The sequence below is a fragment of the Carassius auratus genome, unplaced genomic scaffold (genome assembly GCF_003368295.1).
Source record: "Carassius auratus strain Wakin unplaced genomic scaffold, ASM336829v1 scaf_tig00217098, whole genome shotgun sequence".
NCBI classification, from domain to species: domain Eukaryota; kingdom Metazoa; phylum Chordata; class Actinopteri; order Cypriniformes; family Cyprinidae; genus Carassius; species Carassius auratus.
In genome coordinates, this window is record NW_020528894.1 from 247,254 (window position 1) to 265,744 (window position 18,491).

The 18,491-nt window shown below is 36.4% G+C and overlaps 1 protein-coding gene across 1 annotated transcript in view; it reads left to right on the top strand.

Moving 5' to 3' along the window:
* LOC113099994 (integrin alpha-3-like) overlaps positions 1-18,491 on the top strand; it is a 38,576-nt gene that overhangs the window by 16,893 nt on the left and 3,192 nt on the right. Inside the window, exons 3-24 of the mRNA XM_026264857.1 lie at positions 484-581; positions 689-926; positions 1,017-1,109; positions 2,787-3,003; positions 3,094-3,290; positions 3,498-3,586; positions 4,217-4,353; positions 4,528-4,605; positions 4,955-5,022; positions 5,184-5,326; positions 5,441-5,590; positions 5,702-5,799; positions 6,039-6,207; positions 7,453-7,524; positions 7,776-7,855; positions 8,732-8,806; positions 11,644-11,746; positions 14,121-14,297; positions 15,425-15,526; positions 15,682-15,795; positions 17,523-17,618; positions 17,786-17,911. Of these exons, the coding sequence (XP_026120642.1) occupies positions 484-581; positions 689-926; positions 1,017-1,109; positions 2,787-3,003; positions 3,094-3,290; positions 3,498-3,586; positions 4,217-4,353; positions 4,528-4,605; positions 4,955-5,022; positions 5,184-5,326; positions 5,441-5,590; positions 5,702-5,799; positions 6,039-6,207; positions 7,453-7,524; positions 7,776-7,855; positions 8,732-8,806; positions 11,644-11,746; positions 14,121-14,297; positions 15,425-15,526; positions 15,682-15,795; positions 17,523-17,618; positions 17,786-17,911 (2,720 nt within the window). The remainder of the gene's footprint in view (positions 1-483; positions 582-688; positions 927-1,016; positions 1,110-2,786; positions 3,004-3,093; positions 3,291-3,497; positions 3,587-4,216; positions 4,354-4,527; positions 4,606-4,954; positions 5,023-5,183; positions 5,327-5,440; positions 5,591-5,701; positions 5,800-6,038; positions 6,208-7,452; positions 7,525-7,775; positions 7,856-8,731; positions 8,807-11,643; positions 11,747-14,120; positions 14,298-15,424; positions 15,527-15,681; positions 15,796-17,522; positions 17,619-17,785; positions 17,912-18,491) is intronic.

The following is an 18,491-nucleotide window of genomic DNA, read 5'->3' on the forward strand; positions in this document are numbered from 1 at the left end:
TTACTTTCATATATTTAATAAAGGATGGGTTATATTACATTTATATAATTTATAGAAATGTATGAAAAATAGAAAGTAAATTAAAAAATGATGAATTAAAAATTATTAAATCTATGAAATTTATTAAAGAAAAATAAATTAAATAAATGAATGGTAAATGTTTTTTTATTTATCTATTGATTTTTGTGAATTACATGCCTTTATTTCCTCCCTTTATAAATAATATTAATAATAATATAGTATAAAAAATAATCATAATAATATTTAAAGTATTAAGAAATATGTCATTTATAATAATATAATAGCATAATATGTATTATTATTATAATTATATAGATCGTAATACATGCCTTACAACTATAAATAATATTAGTAATAATTTGTTTTTTTGTTTGTTTGTTTTTTCATTCATGTATTATTACTATTGATATTTGTTGTTGTTGTTGTGTCCCACATGTCTGTATTTTCCTTTGTTTTATGCAGATCCTGATAGCATACCAAACCATGCAAATGATATGATGGATGGGATGTGGCTAGGTGTGTCGTTAGCCAGTCAGAGTCAACCAGGGGGACGTGTCCTGGTGAGTTTATCATAATGACCTCTCTTATGTTGGGTCTATAAATAATACATGCATAAAAAGCATTCCTCCTACCATCTTAACATAGTATTCATCGCTCTATTTACTAGGCCTGTGGCCATCGTTATATACGAAAAATGTCAACCAACCTTCGGATGATTGGGAAGTGCTATGTTCGTGGAAATGATTTAAAATATAACCAGGCAGACCATCAGTGGCAGTCAAACAAGGAGGTGTGTGACCCCACAAATAATCATGAGAGGGAAGGCATGTGTCTTGCTGGGATGTCTGCTGCCATCACTCAGACCGAGATCTTCCTGGGTGCACCTGGATGCTTCGACTGGCAAGGTGAGGCGAATTTGTTTACTTGTAATCATTTTGTTTCTACATGCAAGAATGATGTTAAATTCCCCTCTAATCATTTTCAATATTTTGCAGGAAACACAATTTCACAGTGGCATAACCCTGCAGATAATTATGATGACATTAAGAACAAGATTCGGGACTTGGACAGACGGAATATTTACATTGGTGAGGCAGTGCTACAACTTTGCTTTCTGGATTCTCTGGCATTTACTCAGTTTTCAAAACAACAGCAACAATCAAACGGTTATTAGTTCAGGGCTGTCAAATCAATTTATCACGATTCATCTCAGCCAAAATATGTAATATAATTGTATGTACCATATATATTTATATGCATATGTAAAAACACACACATACATGTATTTATGATATATATGTAATACATGTTTTAGGGCTGTCAATCGATAATGTTTTTTTAAATCTAATTAATTACTCAGCCAAATCCAATTTGACTGAGAAATTAGCCACAAAAGATAATTTAAAGCCATTATTGTGTTACATGAGAAAAGCATGAAATATAAATAATGAAAAATAGCTTCAGAAAGAATCTTTTATTTCATTTTATGTATAAATTTTTTTTGTTTGCACTATCCCTTTAATTAGTTTTTTATTCATATGTATATATTAATATATATAAATATATACATAATTTATCTATCTATCTATCTATCTATCTATCTATATATATATATACTTTTTTTTTTCTTCTTTTTTTTTTTTATCAAATGAAACTCTAAATAATAAATTAAAACTGCCAGTAGGCGACGATAAATTATTTAATAAATAAGAATAAGAATTATGAATAAGAATTATCATATAATATAAATATAAGACAATAACTCACATTTATTGTATGAAATGTAAGATGATGTACAGGTCTGGGGGCGGGGCGGGGCAGGTGCATTAAGTGCACTACCCAATCTCATGAAAGTGCTTATCAATAGTACAAGTTTTTCGATTTTATGTTCTATTTAAATGTAGAAATGGACTTTGAAGTGCATATGATACACAGTGGGTAGGATTTGGATTGTGAGGTGAGGTTTACCCATTTTTCAGTTACCCAGAACTGCCTTTAACTGTCATTTAACATTATTGACACACTGTTTTCCTACTGAATGTTGTTCAGTTGCTTTGACGCAATGTATTTTGTTTAAAGCGCTATATAAATAAAGGTGACTTGACTTGACTTGTTTATCCAGGCCAACAAATTGCGTATTATATTCATGTCAAACACGTGCATATCATGTCAAAGTCCATTTCTGCGTATCAGTATCACGATTTTCTGTTTGTACTTTCATGAGAACGGGCTGAACTGTGTTGGGATATTTTAATCACATTATTTTTCCTAAACTAATAAGTTGAATTAATGTGGTACATGTGTGAATATCCATATCGGTCTATATATATATATATATATATATATATATATATATATATATATATATATATATATATATATATATGTATATGTGTATATATATACAAACACACACACAAATATATATATATGTATGTGTATTTATATATGTATATAAAAAGAAACAATACGCACACATATGTAATCACATAGTTTTATTTTGGACAATTAAATTTCACAATTAATTGACAGCCCTAATTTATATGCAGTTGTACTATTTATGTTGCTTTCTTATTTAAAAGCATTTGTTGTCAGCAGTTGACTGACCTTTATCCGATTTACATAACGAATTCCTGTGTTTTACCTTTTTCCCGAAACACACAATTATTTTTAATTAATTAATTAATATTACATTTCCTTTGTCAACTATGTCAATATGTAGATAGGAAACTGCTCTGGGTCATTGTTGACTGATTGCTCTTCAGGTTACTCTATAGCTGTGGGTCGAGGTGTGTTGAGCAAAGACAAAATAACAGTGGTAACAGGAGCTCCAAGAGATGAGGCCAGAGGATCTGTGATGATGGGTGAAGTTCATAAAGGGTCTCCTGAAGGAGAAGTCAAAATAAAAGCCACTGTCACGGGAGAACAAGTTGGGTCCTATTTTGGCAGCAGCGTTGCTATTGTTGACCTTAACAATGATGGGTAAAGACAATTCTTGGCTTTTTGTTTCCCCTCAACTAGAGGTCACTAATAAAGTGGAGATGTAACTTGTCTTCATTATTATCCATGTAGTTGGAAGGATCTGATTGTTGGAGCCCCTTTCTATTTCGACCGGAGAAACGATGGAAAAGGGGGGGCAGTGTATGTCTATATGAACCAGGGCGGCTCCTTTAGTGACAAAGCTGACGTGGTGCTCACTGGGCCAAAGGACTCAGCTTTCGGCATGGCTGTTGTTGCTATTGGTGATGTTAACCAGGATGGCTTTCAAGGTAGGTTTGTGGGTTTGTTTGCTTGCACTCTGTACAATATAACATGCATGTAGTTATTTGTGGCTATATGCAAAATTTGCTTTTGTGTGCAACACTTCATCTGAGCAGCGCGTTAACAGTCAAGGATATTTTACTCTGCTGCCTTCCTGTGGCATTACTGAGAAGTATTTGCCAGTGATCGTTTCTCAATCCTCTGTTCTTTAACAGATTTTGCTGTTGGTGCTCCATATCATAGTACAGGCAGAGTATCGATATGGATGGGCAGCAAACTGGGTATTTCCCAAACACCTAGTCAGGTGAGATGGAAATATAAAGAAGCATTTAGTGTGTTAAGATGTACAATTACTAAAAATAATTAAGTGCAGCACTTAAAAGTCTTAAGAAGTTATTTTTTTCTCAAGCAGAAAATGAAACTCTTTATGTGAATGAATAAATCAATAAAAGTGAGTAATGAATGAATAAATGGGGTTCTTGCTGAAGTCTCATTGATTAGACTCAAAGAAAAACACATCTTGTCTTCGCTGCCTGCAGATTACTCTAATAATCATAATAAGCATCCAATAACCATTTAATAAGCATTTCATCACGACCAGCTTGAGATTTGTAATGCACCATGTTTTTGAGCTGTTACTTTTAAAGAGGTTTTCTCAAGATGGAGGAATGATTCAGTTAAAATAATGAAAATACAATTTTAACATTTAACATTATACTGTAAATGTAATCATTTCAATGCATCCTTGCATTAAAAGTATTGAAATAAAAATAATAAAAGTATTAAATCCTTTAAAAAATAGTACTTACCTCAAACTGAAACAAACTGCAGTGTAAGTTTAACACTCTTAGAGGTTAATACTGATTATTTGACTGTCAGTTTGTATGATTGTTTTGTAGATAGTCAGTTCATTGCTCTGATATTAATTCCTCAGGTCATTGATGGAAAAGACATCCCCGGTGGCGGATTCCACACGTTTGGTTATTCCATCAGTGGTGGTGTGGATGTGGACAGGAACAGTTACCCAGACATAGCGGTTGGATCATTAGATGACCGCGTGGTCTTGCTAAGGTTATTTGAACGTGTCACAATATTTTACTGTTTTAGTTATTTTAGTTCTATAGCATCAAGGTACAAGACAAACTAATAAAACAGTTATTATATCACAGTTGTAAATTATTGTACTTTTTTGTAGACCTGCAAAGCTTTATTTCACTCTGTTTTCTTTCATTTCGGTCTTATAAGAGCACGTCCTGTGATTCACCTAAAGAGTTATCTCACTGTGACACCGGAGGTTATCAAACCAGAGGAGTGTGATGACTGGTAATGAATCCTTCAACATCTTACTCCAACTTTCATGATATAATAACTGTCAGTTATTTCCCAAAATGTAAAATATGGATGGATCTGAGATGGATCAGACTCTCTCAATAGGACCAGTTGACAACACTGACTGTTTATAGACTAATTTAAAAACTAATCACTGCATGTCCAAAAAAATCTGGCTGTAAATAAAAACCATTGGCATAATTAAAGTAGATCTAAATTTAATGCTGAAATCTTTAGTTTTCATAATTGAATCGCAACAGTTTTAATCGTAATACTGATTATGTATTTGAAAATCTTTTGTAATGTCAAAATCAGTCAATTCTGCTTTGTTTTCCTCCTGCAGTATTGAAGCAAAGGTCTGTTTGTCCTACACATTCAGCACTACCAGTGCCAGTTCCCAGAAGAGTATCAGTAAGTCCTGAATCTCCTTTTATTACTCTAAATATAAAGGCAAACTCTCTAGATATTATTGTCATGCAAAATGTACGATTCAGTGTGCTGTTCCACATTCTGACCGTCAGACTTCAGGTCCGACACGAAGTATCTGTAAGAAAGATCTGTTGTTTCCTCAGCCTTTCAATATACAGTGGAAGCCGATCAGCAATCGTCTCGGAGCCCTCGTGTTCAATTCCTTGACGACAAAGTTTCCAAACACACTGGCGAAATGTCTGTTGCTGCTTCTGAAGTTTGTCGTTCTCTGAAACTCAAGCTAGTGGTAAGACACAAGACCATTCTTTCAATTGCCATTTTATTCTTTATGACTGAAAGACTCATATTTATTAAGTGGGTTATTTGGGTTGTGATCAGATTGTGCTAATTGTATTCACAGTCCAAGACGATCCAAGACAAGGTTGCTCCGATAGTTTTCTTGCTGAGCGTGTCTTTGGTGGAGCCTGTACCCTCCAGCGGGCAGAAACTAGAAGACATCAATGCCTTTCCTGTGATCAGCCAGAAAGACGCTCAGCCTAAAAGAGCTGAGGTACATTTGACGGCATATTATGTTTGCTCAAACACAAATTATGTTTTCATTGCCCTTCAGAACCTGCTCACATTCTCGCTTCTTTTGCACCAATGTCATCTCGTTCTTTAGATTCACATTCAGAAAGCCTGTGGATCAGATAACAAATGTGAGAGCAACCTTCAGATGACGGCTGCATTCACAGATGAGCAGAACACACCGTTTCCCACGTAAGCTCACTAGCGTTCTTCATGTGAAAGGGAAAGATGACTGAATAGTGCAGACATTTTTAATTGAATATTTCCCATCATGCTACGAAGGAAGAATCTAACCAAATTTAATTCTTAGGTCCTTTCAAGTATGACCCATTTTTGCTCATGAACCCTCAGCAATGATCCAATCACCTGGACTGGACTTGAATGGAAATGGTGATAGATGTGATGTGGACTACTAATATGTGTTTCTACAGGAGGAATGGCCAGCAGATCTTCCTTTACACTACTGATGTGAAGAAGCTGAAGTTGATGGTGAATGTGTCCAATGTCCCATCACAGGACAGGATAGCAGAAGATGCTTACAGTGCTTTTCTAAATGTCACCTTTCCCACCTCGCTCAGCTTCTCCAGCGTAAACCCCAAGGTAAGATCAATAGATGTCCTCAGAAATGTCATCTTAGTTCCTTCTGCGGTTCAGTCCATGACAGTTTCTCAGGTAATAGTCTGTATCAAAGATGACCAATTAGCAGACCACGACTCAGATCTAGACCCTAAATTGATAATGTCTGGTAATGTTTCTCATAAATTAATATAATCATAAAACAAAGCATATGCAGTCTTAATCTTTTGTTTCTGTATAGGCAAAAGTTGTATTATAGCTCCTTGAAGCAACAACTGTACCCTTTTTTTCCTTTTTGCAGTGTATACTAAACAAAGCAGTATTTTGTGAAGAGGCTATTTAGGATTTATTTAGGATACTGCTGTTATCAGTTTAGACATTTACAACACGTGTTCCTTACATACAAATTGCTTATTTCATTTAATGGATGTGCAACAAGGTTGCATTAAATTGATCAAAAGTAACATTTGTATGTTACAGAATATTTCTATTTCTGTTTCAAATAAATTCTGTTCTGTTGAACTTTTTATTCAATAAAGAATCCTGAAAAAAAATGTATCACGGATTCCACAAAAATATTTGTAATAATATTAAAACTCCATAATCATCGGTAAGAAGGTGATCAAAATGAAACTTTAATGACAAAAATAAACATAAAACAGCGCACCAGCCCCTCACGGACGACTGGTGCGCATAAATAAAAAGCAAAACATAAACTAAAATCCCAGGCCTGGTCCTCTCTCGTCCTTCATGGTCGTCGCTCCAGTTTTATATCCTTCCATCTCCTACGTGGGACTCGAGACCGGTGGTGGGTCGCAGGTGTAGCTCATCTCCAATCACTCTACCGGCCTCGCTCGTTCCCACATCTCTCGGCCCTGCCCCACTCGTCACAATATTAATCAGCACAACTGTTTTCAACATTGATGATTTTAAAAATTGAGCAGCAAATCAGCATATTAGGGTGATTTCTAAAAGATCATGTGCACACTGAAGACTGAAGTAATGATGCTAAAAAATAAAATAATAATAATAAAAGCTTTATCATCATTTAAATAAATTACAATATACTAAAATAAATGAAAATAAAAAACAGTTACATTAGATTTAAATGATTTCACATTATTGCTGGTTTTACAGTATAAAAATATATCTAGCCTTTGTGAGCATAAGGAACTTTCAGGAACTTCTTAGAAAACCCCAACATTTTGTACATAAGTAAATTTATACTGCAAACTGAATTTGTTTGGTTCTTGTTTTTGTTTCTTGTAGATCTTGATATGTGAACCGTCTGATGGGGCGGTTCTGTGTACACTGGGGGACCCCTTCAAAAGTCATCAGAGCGTAAGTCTTCATTGGTATCAGTGACTTGACATTCATAGGTTTTAAGCACACTTACCCTGGGATTTAACACCAGACATACTGCAACAACCATATTAAATGGGAGACTTCAGGGTTATTTATTGGATACAGGATGTAATAATAAGAGGTGAATTTAATTAACAGCGTTGCAATGAAGTGCATTTGTAGAAGCAGATGTAATGAATCTGAAGATGGATGTCTTTATTTTTCGTGGGTACTTCTGTCATTCACAGGTGGAGTTTGAGATCATCTTTGAAACGACAGGAATCACAATAGGCATGCAGGAGATTCAGACTGAACTGCGGCTCTCAACGTATGAGAAATCTCCATGATTTTCTTCAGATTCATAAATAGACTGAACGTTTGGGGAGAGATGCTGTGCAAAAAAATCAATATCTCTTCTAAAGACACAGAATCCTGAAGATAAAATATTATGTGCAGACGGTTACATAACCTGTGCAGGATCTCTAAGATGATTAGCATTTTTAAATTACAGAGAGAAAATCTAATGAAATGTTACCTTATTCGATAATCTATTCCCTAAAGAAGCTAAATAAAATGTATTTATATATTATACAAAATACAAAAAAATCACTTGAATTATGGTGTTCAAAGGTTTACATGTCCTTTTTCTTAACATTATATGTAGCTTGTATTTGTATGAGTCTGTGTAATTTCAGTCACTATATTAAATATAGCTTCTGGGAACTACTATATACAAATCTGTCTTATTTTTCAAGTTTCTTTTTTTTCTTTTTAAACATAAACATCTGGCAAATTCTAAATTTATGCATTTAGCAGATGCTTTTATCCAAAGTGACTTATAGTGCATTCAGGCTATCAATTTTTACATATCATGTGTTCCCGGGGAATCGAACCCCCAACCTTGCACTTGATAGCGCAATGCTCTACCAATTGAGCTACAGGAACACAATTCTGTAAGGAGAAGGTAAAGTTGAGCAGAACTGTATATAGAAATAATATCATTAACCCACCCACAGGAAGAAATCCAGTTCATTAAAACAGGGTCAAAAGCATTCAGTGATTCACTGAATGCAGATCTGCAGATTTAACCGCTAGCATATGGCTTATATGCATAGGAAAGAACAATTGTCTGTAAAAGAGGTTTGTTCAAAGAGTATGAATCAGATTTGGACTCTGGCTGATGATTTCATCTACTATTTCTCAGGCGGAGCGATCAGAATGATCTACGGCCCCTGTCGAGGGTACTGATGGTGGACTACGAACTAAAGCCCTTCTTTATGTGAGTTATGTGCCATTTCTATCCTTGGCTTAGAGCATTTCAACAGATCTTTTCTCTACCGCTTTTCAAAGCTACAGAATGTAACTAGAATTAAAAGTTAGTGAACTAACTTTGATGTTGGCTTGGCCATCTTGGCCATGGGGCAAAAGAGCCACAGTACTTGTGTGCCCAACATTCTTGAGTTGCCCCGCTGCAAAAAAATAAAATAATAATACCATAAAAAAATACACCTGCAACAGTCTTTTTCCATGGTCCCTTGCTTTTTTCTTTTTTAATAAAAAGCCTAGGCTATGATAACAGCTACGACAGGGTTGTCTAGTTGAATGCGAAATAAGTCATGCAAAAACCATAATCTCCTAAATACCATTCAATGTAATCTTATTTTAATAGTACTGACAACATATTTTAAGTTATCACACATTACTGAAAAATTAAAGAAGGGACACTATATATAGTATACTTCGGCGAGTCAAGAGCTAAACAAAAAGTCCTGTTTCATTACAAAATACTGTAACTTTTATAAACTTTATACTATCACCACAAAATTTTAATTCATATTTATTATAAAATAAATATTTCATAAAACTGAAACTTAAATATATTATTTCTATAGGCTATACAAAACAGAAAAGAAAAAAGACTAAATAATAAGGCTGAATAAGCTGATCTATAGCATGTTAAATGGTGGTTGCCTGTCTAAGCTCACAGAAGTGGTTTGACCCAAGTCCTCAGCAGCCAATGACATTGACCTCTTCAAACTGATTTTTAAGGTGTACTTCACGTGTATATAACGTGTATTTAAAACGTGAAATACACGTTAAATACACGCTGATTTTTCACGAGTAAACAACACGTATTTAACGCTTTAAATCTCAACGCTTTTCTCTCATGTCTCTTCGTTGAGTATTCATGGAGTTACAGTTCATTTTAATGACGTGTTTGTAAATGAAGATCAGCGCAGACAAGGTTGAAGACAGCACACCTTGTTTGTTATCTTTATTTTATAAGTGCACAAAGTTTTGTTGTTATTATGTTTCGATTGATGTATTGCTCTTATCTGTACGATTAAAACTGAAAGTGTAATTTAATTAATTGTCGGGGTTATCAGGAGAATATGACTCAAAACATCGACTCCAGAGTTAAAAGGCTGTCGTGATTTTTTTTCCTTCCAGTATTCATAAGCTGTATCACGCTGTCAAATTATATTTCATTTTGCACACATAAACATCTCAAAAACACCTGAATTCTGCTCTTTTTGTGTTTTAATGGGTGGCTGTGATATTATTTTTGGAAGCTCTTAAAAAATGCTGATAAAGTGATCATTTCTCTCTCGTCTTTCTCTCTGTTCTTTGGTCAGAGACATAATTTATTAATGAGATATCTTACCCGGTAATAATAACATATGTTGGTTTAGCTTGTCAGTGTGAATGAAATGTGTAGCCTATTTATTTGTCTGATCTCGCCCCGAAATCCCTTACGAAAAATAACCATGGTTTTATTCTAGTAAAACTGTAGTAACCCATGGTTTTTTGGCGTATTGACTGCCATTTGTAAAACCACAGATTTACTACAAATACCATGGTTGAACTATGGTTAATATAGCAAAACCATAGTTAATTTGTGGTTACCATGGTTTAACTACAGTAACCATGGTTTTTTGGTTTTATTTGTAGTGAAACCATGGTTAATTTTCTTAAGGGATGCGGCTGTCATGTGACTTTTTTTCCCTTTGCAATGTCAAATATTGCATTTTGGACACAAACACGGCTCAAAAACCCCTGGATTTTTCTCTTAGTGTGTTCTAATGGGTGGATTGTGTGCATTCGCAGGAATATTTATTTTAAGAAGCTCTTAAAAAATATATATAAATGACTTTACCATTGTGACGATGGATAGCAATTGATGTGAGGTTCAGCCTGACAGATAAAATCTCACAATCACATATAAACACTCATTTTCATGTGTATAATGTATTCTTCTAATTGTTTTGTGCCGTTTCGCTGCAGTGTTTTAATGTGACAGGCTGTAAATTCTCTTCAAGTGTTCAGAGAAATACATCGCGAGCTCGCGGGCAGTTGCGCTGCCGCGAATATATCATGTTATTACTTTAAACAGTTCAGAAACATCTGATTTTAGCTCTTGGTGTGTTCTAACGTGTGGATTGCGTGCTATCGCCGTTTAAAAAAGGTCTTAAATAAGAATGAATTCGCTTGTTGTTGTGAGCTCCGTGGAGACAGTGCCTGAGCTGACCAGCCTTGATTCTTCTCTCATCTTTCTGACTGCTCTCTGCCCAGAAATAAATTATTAATGAGCCCTGACCCCTGTAATAATTAGATATGTTGGTTTAGCTTGTCAGTTTGAGGGAAATTGTATTATTTACTCGGTATTTTTAACCGGTTTAAAAGTGAAACGAAACCCGACTCCTCCCTTAATCTCGGGTATTGCAACTAGGGGCGCAATTTTTCTCAGATAATGTAAGTCTATGGGTAATGTATTTTTACATTTAAAAATTAATATAAAAAAAAACTTTAAGTCTGATCAGTCTGAAAAGATATAGCAACCAGCACCGCTCTATCCCGCAGGTGTCTGCCGAGTTTGGGGCTTGTGGCTTTAAAGCCCTAGGAGGAGTAGCGTTCAGAATTTCTGTCAGAAAAATAATAAGAAGAAAAAGAAGAAGAAGAAGAAGTTTAAATAGCATAACATTGTTGCCAAGCCAACATAATAATGACTCATGTTACACTTCAGTATTATAGACATTTCACTTTCTTTTTTGTCTGACATTAAAATCAAATCATTTTGCAAATAAATTAATCAGAACATTTCTATTTTTCTTGTAGCCTTTCAAACCAGTTTAACACAGAATTCAGTGGGAAAGTGAAAGCAGAATCAGCCATGAAAAGTACCAGTGACATTGGAAGCCCAGTGGAATTCAACTTGACGGTAAGATGTTTTTTACAGCCTACATTTCTAACTAGCTGTGATGTGTCAAGTCTCCAGTGTTGGACAGTTTGTCTGTCCACACCATAAAGAAACAATACCGTGCCCTGGCCCACCTCTTCCAAGCGGAAGGGTGTACTCACACTGCCAGTTTGAACCGTGCCCGAGTGCGTTTGACCACCAAAGCGCGGTTCGTTTGACTAGTGTGAGTGCTCTGAATCGTGCCCGGGCGCGGCTCGATTAGCCGGCCCTGGCCCGCTTGGAAGAGGTGGGCCAGGGCACGGTTCAGTTGGACTCGGGCGCGGTTCGCATGCAGTGTGAGCGCTAACCGTGCCGGAGCACGGAAAAGGACGCTTTGCATCACGGTTTTGCGACGTTCCAAAACCAACATGGCAGGGAAAGGGTCGCTTTGGTCTACGGCTGAGGTGCAAAACGCATAAAAACTAAAAACTGCAAAGTCCTTGCTGCACTTCAGCCTTTTACATTGCAAACATCCTCATACGAGCAGCACGATTACGTGAAAATTTTCGCGCCACTAAGGCGACACATCTGTTTAAAGGGGGGGTGAAATGCTTGTTTTCACTCAATATCCTGTTAATCTTGAGTACCTATAGTGTAGTACTGCATCCTTCATAACTCCAAAAAGTCTTTAGTTTTATTATATTCATAAGAGAAAGATAGTCTGTACCGATTTTTCCCGGAAAAACACGAGCGCCTTGAGGCATGACGTGTGGGCGGAGCTAAAGAATCACGAGCTCGAGTAGGATTTTGTGTTGAGCGCGTCTGGAAGCTGTGACACAGATCCAGAGGCTGAAATTTAACAAGAGCAGCATCAGCAAAGGCTTCTCTATGTGGTATGTACTGAAACTGTATATATTTGCTTAGCGGTTTTGGAAAATGACTAAGTTCCACTTTGTCGTCTTTTTTTTTTTTTTAAGCTGTACATGTGGAAAGTGCAGTTTGATGACAACATCGCATGTTGTTTACTTGATGTGCTTACGCGCTGATAGCTAAGTTAATAACACAGAGATATTTGAAGCAGTTTTACTCACCGCCTGTGGTTCCAACACACGATCGTGACCCTTTTTCGTTGGGACTGCATTATCCTTAAGAAATAAACGATGTGCAAATCCAGCGTCAACCTGGGCCTTGTTTGTAAAACAAGCATCTTCGAAATGCAGGGGAACAAACACAAACACTTGCACAACTCTGTTGATGCTCTGTAAAAATAAACTCCATCCACTGGTCCCTTAATGCTGTTTCTCTTTTGGTAATCTGTGCAGGGTTGTCTTGCCCTGGCAACCAAAAACACACTTCTTTTGTGACATTTCGCGACGCTCTCGCTGTGATGAGTTATTGTCTGTGCACAGCCTCTCTCTGCTCTGCTATACGGGAGCGCGCGCTCTTCCGCCAGACGCGCCCTTAGGACCCATATAAGGAAATTCCGCTCCATCTAACGTCACACAGAGCCATACTTGAAAAAAACTTTCCGAAACTTGTGACAAACCGGAAGGAGTATTTTTGGAACAGAAATACTACTTCAAACGTACAACTTAATTTTTGAAACTTTGTCCATGTTTAGCATGGGAATCCAACTCTTTAACAGCGTAAAAAACTCAGTATGCATGAAATAGCATTTCACCCCCCCTTTAACAACAGGCTGTGGACCAAACAACACAAAATTATCCACAAAGAAAACAGAACGATGCACTCCATTGTGTTCAGAGAGCGCCGCTCTTCCTGTTTATCCCGAAACCGTCGCACCATAATGACGTAAGCGTGCTCCGGCACGAATGCTGAAACCCTATATGTGAGTGCAGGCCAGAGGGGGAGTGGTGAGGGGGGACAATCGTACTCGGGCCCGGTTCATGGCAACCGTGCCTAGTGTGAGTACACCCTTAAATGCATCAGTTTCATTGCTGTCTATGGAGGGTCAGTCAACTCTCAGATTTCATCAAAAAATTATTTGTTTTCCAAAGATGAACAAAGGTCTTATGGGAATTACGTGAGGGTGAGTAATAATGACAGAATTTCCATTTTTGGGTGAATTATCCCTTTAATCGTCATTGAGGCATAAGTAGAATGTACGAAAATGTAAAGGTTAGATATATGAGAATATGAATTACACACAAACTAGGCACCATTTTGCCAGAATGTAAAATTGTTTGGCAATTTGGTCATTGTTAATTGTGATGTGCCCTATGTGTGATACCTGTTCTTGTCCTAGCTGTGGTGCTAGGTGACTCGTTTTAGGTTTAAAAAAAATATAAAAATTAAAGTTCTTTACTACGTAAGTCAGTAGGCATAATCAGTTTTCTTGACACAATCAGTTTGCAATTACTCAAAGTAATTGTTTTGTTTATTGTTTTGTCTGCAGGTGTCTCTTTCTGAAAAACCTCTGGGAAATCTGGGGTATCTGGAAGTGGTCTTTCAGTGGCCTTATGCTGTAGCTAATCAGAAGTGGCTGCTTTATCTGTCAGAGATTCAGATGACGGGAACCTCCAAGCCATTCTGTGTCCCTGAAAATAACGTTGTAAACCCCCTTAATCTGGATGTAAGTGCTTAGATGTTTGATTGTCACTGATTGTTTTTCTGCATCATGGTGTTGATGACAGAGCAGTTTAGCACAATACAGCCTTTGAATCGTTGTGAGAAGCAGCAGAAGAAATCATGCTGGGACTGGGACCTCCTCCTTTCCCAGAACTATATTACCCACAGCTAGCACTGCAGTCTAGTTCAGTGTACAAAGCCGAGTGGGAATTATTTCAGAAAAAGGCCATCTTCTAATATGAAATAGAGGGTGGTTTGGAGACTATCTATCTCTCTGTGCCTATAAGTCAGTTTGACATGTGCTTAGGAGGTCTAGATGCTCTACAAATAAATCCAAAAACTCAAAAAAGAATGAACTAAGACAGAAACGTTTAACGTTATACTAAGCAAGTCAATCAAAATATTCTAATTCAAGGTGATTTAGGCATATTAATATGGCATATAAAACCATAATGTAGTGGAAAGTAATCCAGTAGAGTGCTGCAGGAATTACATATTTCTGTTGGCCAACTTGGAAGTTAGTATCTCCCTGGATCGCTCGACAACATTTTTTTTTTTTTGGATTAGAAAATAAACTCTGTGACCAACACACATTTTTGATTCTTACAAAATGATGATCTTTGCAAACATTTGTTTTATGAAGCCAAAAAACAACTGCCAGAAGTCAAAAACTAAACGTAGGCTTTATACAAACAATGAAACATTTTTTATCTAAAAATATAAGTTAGAATAGCACAATTATAAACCAAGTGTTTCCTGTTCAGTGTGATGATGTGATCATGTGCCCTAAAACCTCCGTAATTCAGTTTAGCCATATGTTAGCAACCGAATTTGTCAAGATGCATAAAAGCTTTTAAAAAAACTCACAAGAGCGTATTACTGATGTATTTTATGTTGTAGAACAAAACATAATATCTTGAGAGTTTGTTAACCACTGATCTTATTTTAGGCTTTTAACCAAAATCCCATTTGAAAAACCCATTGACTTCGGAAACCAAGGAGCGCTAGCTGCTAATATGCTAACTCATTTTCAGGTTTTTGAAAAGACATCATCCCTGCAGCATTTTATTGCCATGCACTTAATATAATGAGCTTGTTAATGTGACGGACGTGTTACCTCCTGTGGATTAGGTGTCAGAGCGCAAGACTAGAAGGAGGAAAAGAGACGTGAGCTACTTAAAGTCTGAACAGACCCTCCCGAAGATGCAAGCCCAGAGGAAACCTGCCAACCTGGTGAGTATATCGGTCTCCTCAACCATTGTTTTGTTGCTAGGCAACTGGATGATACTGGCATGTCTCCTCTGATACTTTGTAGTATGCAACAGAGATTAGAAAAAGACAAAATGTATAGTGTTTTGGCTGTCACACTCATTCTCTTTCAATCTCAGGACTGTGACTCAGGTAGGGCCCTCTGTCAGACCTTCACCTGCCCCTTGCTGGGCATGGACACCTCGGCCAATCTCACGGTCCGAGCACGCGTATGGAACAGCACGATGCTTGAGGTCAGAGCTCCACTTTCAATTCAAACTTCACTTCCTCATCTCATTACTGCAGGCTTGTTGCATGCCAGGCTCTCAAGGATAAATCCCACACTTGCTTTGTGACATTTCTTCCAAGTTTATGAGGGTTTAAGTGGTTTCATTTTGTTACACTAGGTGCAGTACTTCAAAATTTGCAATATACTTTGGCTTAAAGTTCATACAGTGGCCCCAAAAAGTATTTGAACATTTAAACCTTGCATTAGAAGCAAGGGCATCTGCAAACAAATGATGCTAGACTTTTTCTCAGAGCCACCTTAACTTTTGTAAGCCATTACTTTTATTTAATTGGTCGCAATGTTATTTTAGAGGATGTATGAAGTCATATGTATTTCTTCACATTAACTTTGGAAACGTTCCACTTATTTTGAATACATCTAAAACCTGACTTTATTTTTAATTGCTTTGTATATTCTTTAACATATATATCATTTGGTTTGAAGATTAATAATTTGTATTTGTGACATTTAAACATTTCTAACTGTGGGTTCTTCCAAATATTTCTTGGGGGCTGAAGTATGTGAAAATTTAAAATGATCTAATTTGTAAAATATATTAAGAATGTTCTATATTAAGAATGCCTTATTTAAATATTTTTCTAGCAGCACTTTAATACTTTGTCAGATATTTACTGAATACTTTTTTTAAAGGAAAGGAAACCAGCTGCAGGCCATACTACAGAAACAATAGGGGCTTTCACACCGGAGGAATCTTTTCATAGTTCCTAGAAACTGTTGGCAGAAGTTCCCGCTTTTTGGTGTGTTCACACTGCAGGAACTAGGAACGTTTCATTTCTAGGAACTCAGTTTGTGGGAACTAAATTAGAGTAGAGTCTAAAACAAGTTCTATAGGCACTACCTGTGATGTAAGTTAAGAGTGATTGGCCAAACGCATATGAAACACCGGCTACCCGGCATTTTTAATGAGCATTGTAAAAATATTTACTCCACGAACATTAAAAACAGTGATAATGGCATTTATCTGTTGTCTGCAGTGTTATGTTCTTTTCCCAGCCTTGATGATATGTAACACTTCAAGTTGTCACTGGAGATTTAGTACAATTTTCACGCTCTTTCATTCACATAAATTGTGCATTTACATTGCTTCTCCATTATCGCTTCGAAGTCCAAATGCAACCAAGAAAACGGTCCATGGTTCCCCTGCTGGCTAGTTCCTAGAATTACATGGTGCGAAAGCCCCTTATTAGTACCCCGGGTCTCTATGAGCGATTTAGGTACAGTATTTTTGAGAAACGTAGCACTGTAGGAGTTTTCAATCTGTACCTGTAGCCTCACCAGCACTGCACATTTCAGACGTTCCCCTTATTTAACCCAGCGCTATCAGTTGATCAGCTGATTAGTAGAGTACTCTGTGTCCTGAGCTGAGTGTGTCCAATATAACGGTGGGAAAAACTGATAATTTTACTCACACTCTTGTTCAACAAAAAGAACTAATCCGCATTCAGCTCACATTAACAGTCTTTTATCATATTGTGAACTAGGAAATCATTTTAATGAAACAGAATTACGAGAAGCACAAATAATTAGTTGACCTCCTAAGTCTTTTGGTCATTTGCCACGTGACAGATGCAGTGAATGAATCGTTCACTAGAAACATCCCAGTTGTGCAGTGCTGTATGATGCCCATTCTGAAGTTCAGAAAATAACATTTTTGCAGCTCTCTTTTTACAGGACTACAAGGGTGCAGGAGTATTTGTGACCGGTAGAGCCACACTGAGTCTAAAAACAGACAAACCAAGCATCAGGATGAGCAATAACACCCGTGAGGTACAAACACAACATCTCTGAGTTTCCTCTTCTATCTGGAACTCTCTCTTGCATACATTTAGCATAAGTGAGGGAAAATCAAATAATTATTAAAATGAGGCAATTTCCCGTATATGTTTTCTGGTGCATTAGAGATTAATGACGGCAAACATCTTTTCTGTGTTTAGTTTACAGTAGCTATAGACCCTGCAGAGGGGGGAGAGCTTCGGTATGAAGTTCCTCTGTGGATAATCATAGTGTCTGCGTTGGCAGGAGTGATTCTGTTGGGACTGATTGTCATTTTACTGTGGAAGGTGAGGATCCTTTTGTACTTCACTGCTCCACACTTTCCTTTTGTTCACACATCTGCGTGTTGTTCTAGATGGAAGGACACAATTAACAACTTTGACAAATGCTTTGACACCATAAACAAAGTGTGAAGTTTCTTTTTTTACCTGCACCTTGAGAGAAACAACACCACACACTGCTACGCATTTTAATCATCTTTTTCTGTGAGGCAACATTTCATACATTCATAATGGAACTTTGGTGCCTGTAAGCTTACCGATCATAACTATATATTCTGTTAACTGATAAAATGTTGATACCCACCAACATTATTAAAATAGTAGGCCACATAATGAATTATAATTCATTATTTAAGCTTTTACAAAAGCAACTGAACATATAAAAACAGTGAACCGTGTTCAGACAAAGATCACCATCCAGGTAACACACAACAAAATAAAATACAATAAAATTATGCTGTAAGCATGTATTAATTAAACAAACAAAATTTTAAAAATATTTTTTTATAAAAAAATTATAATAATAATAATATATATATATATATATATATATATATATATATATATATATATATATATATATATA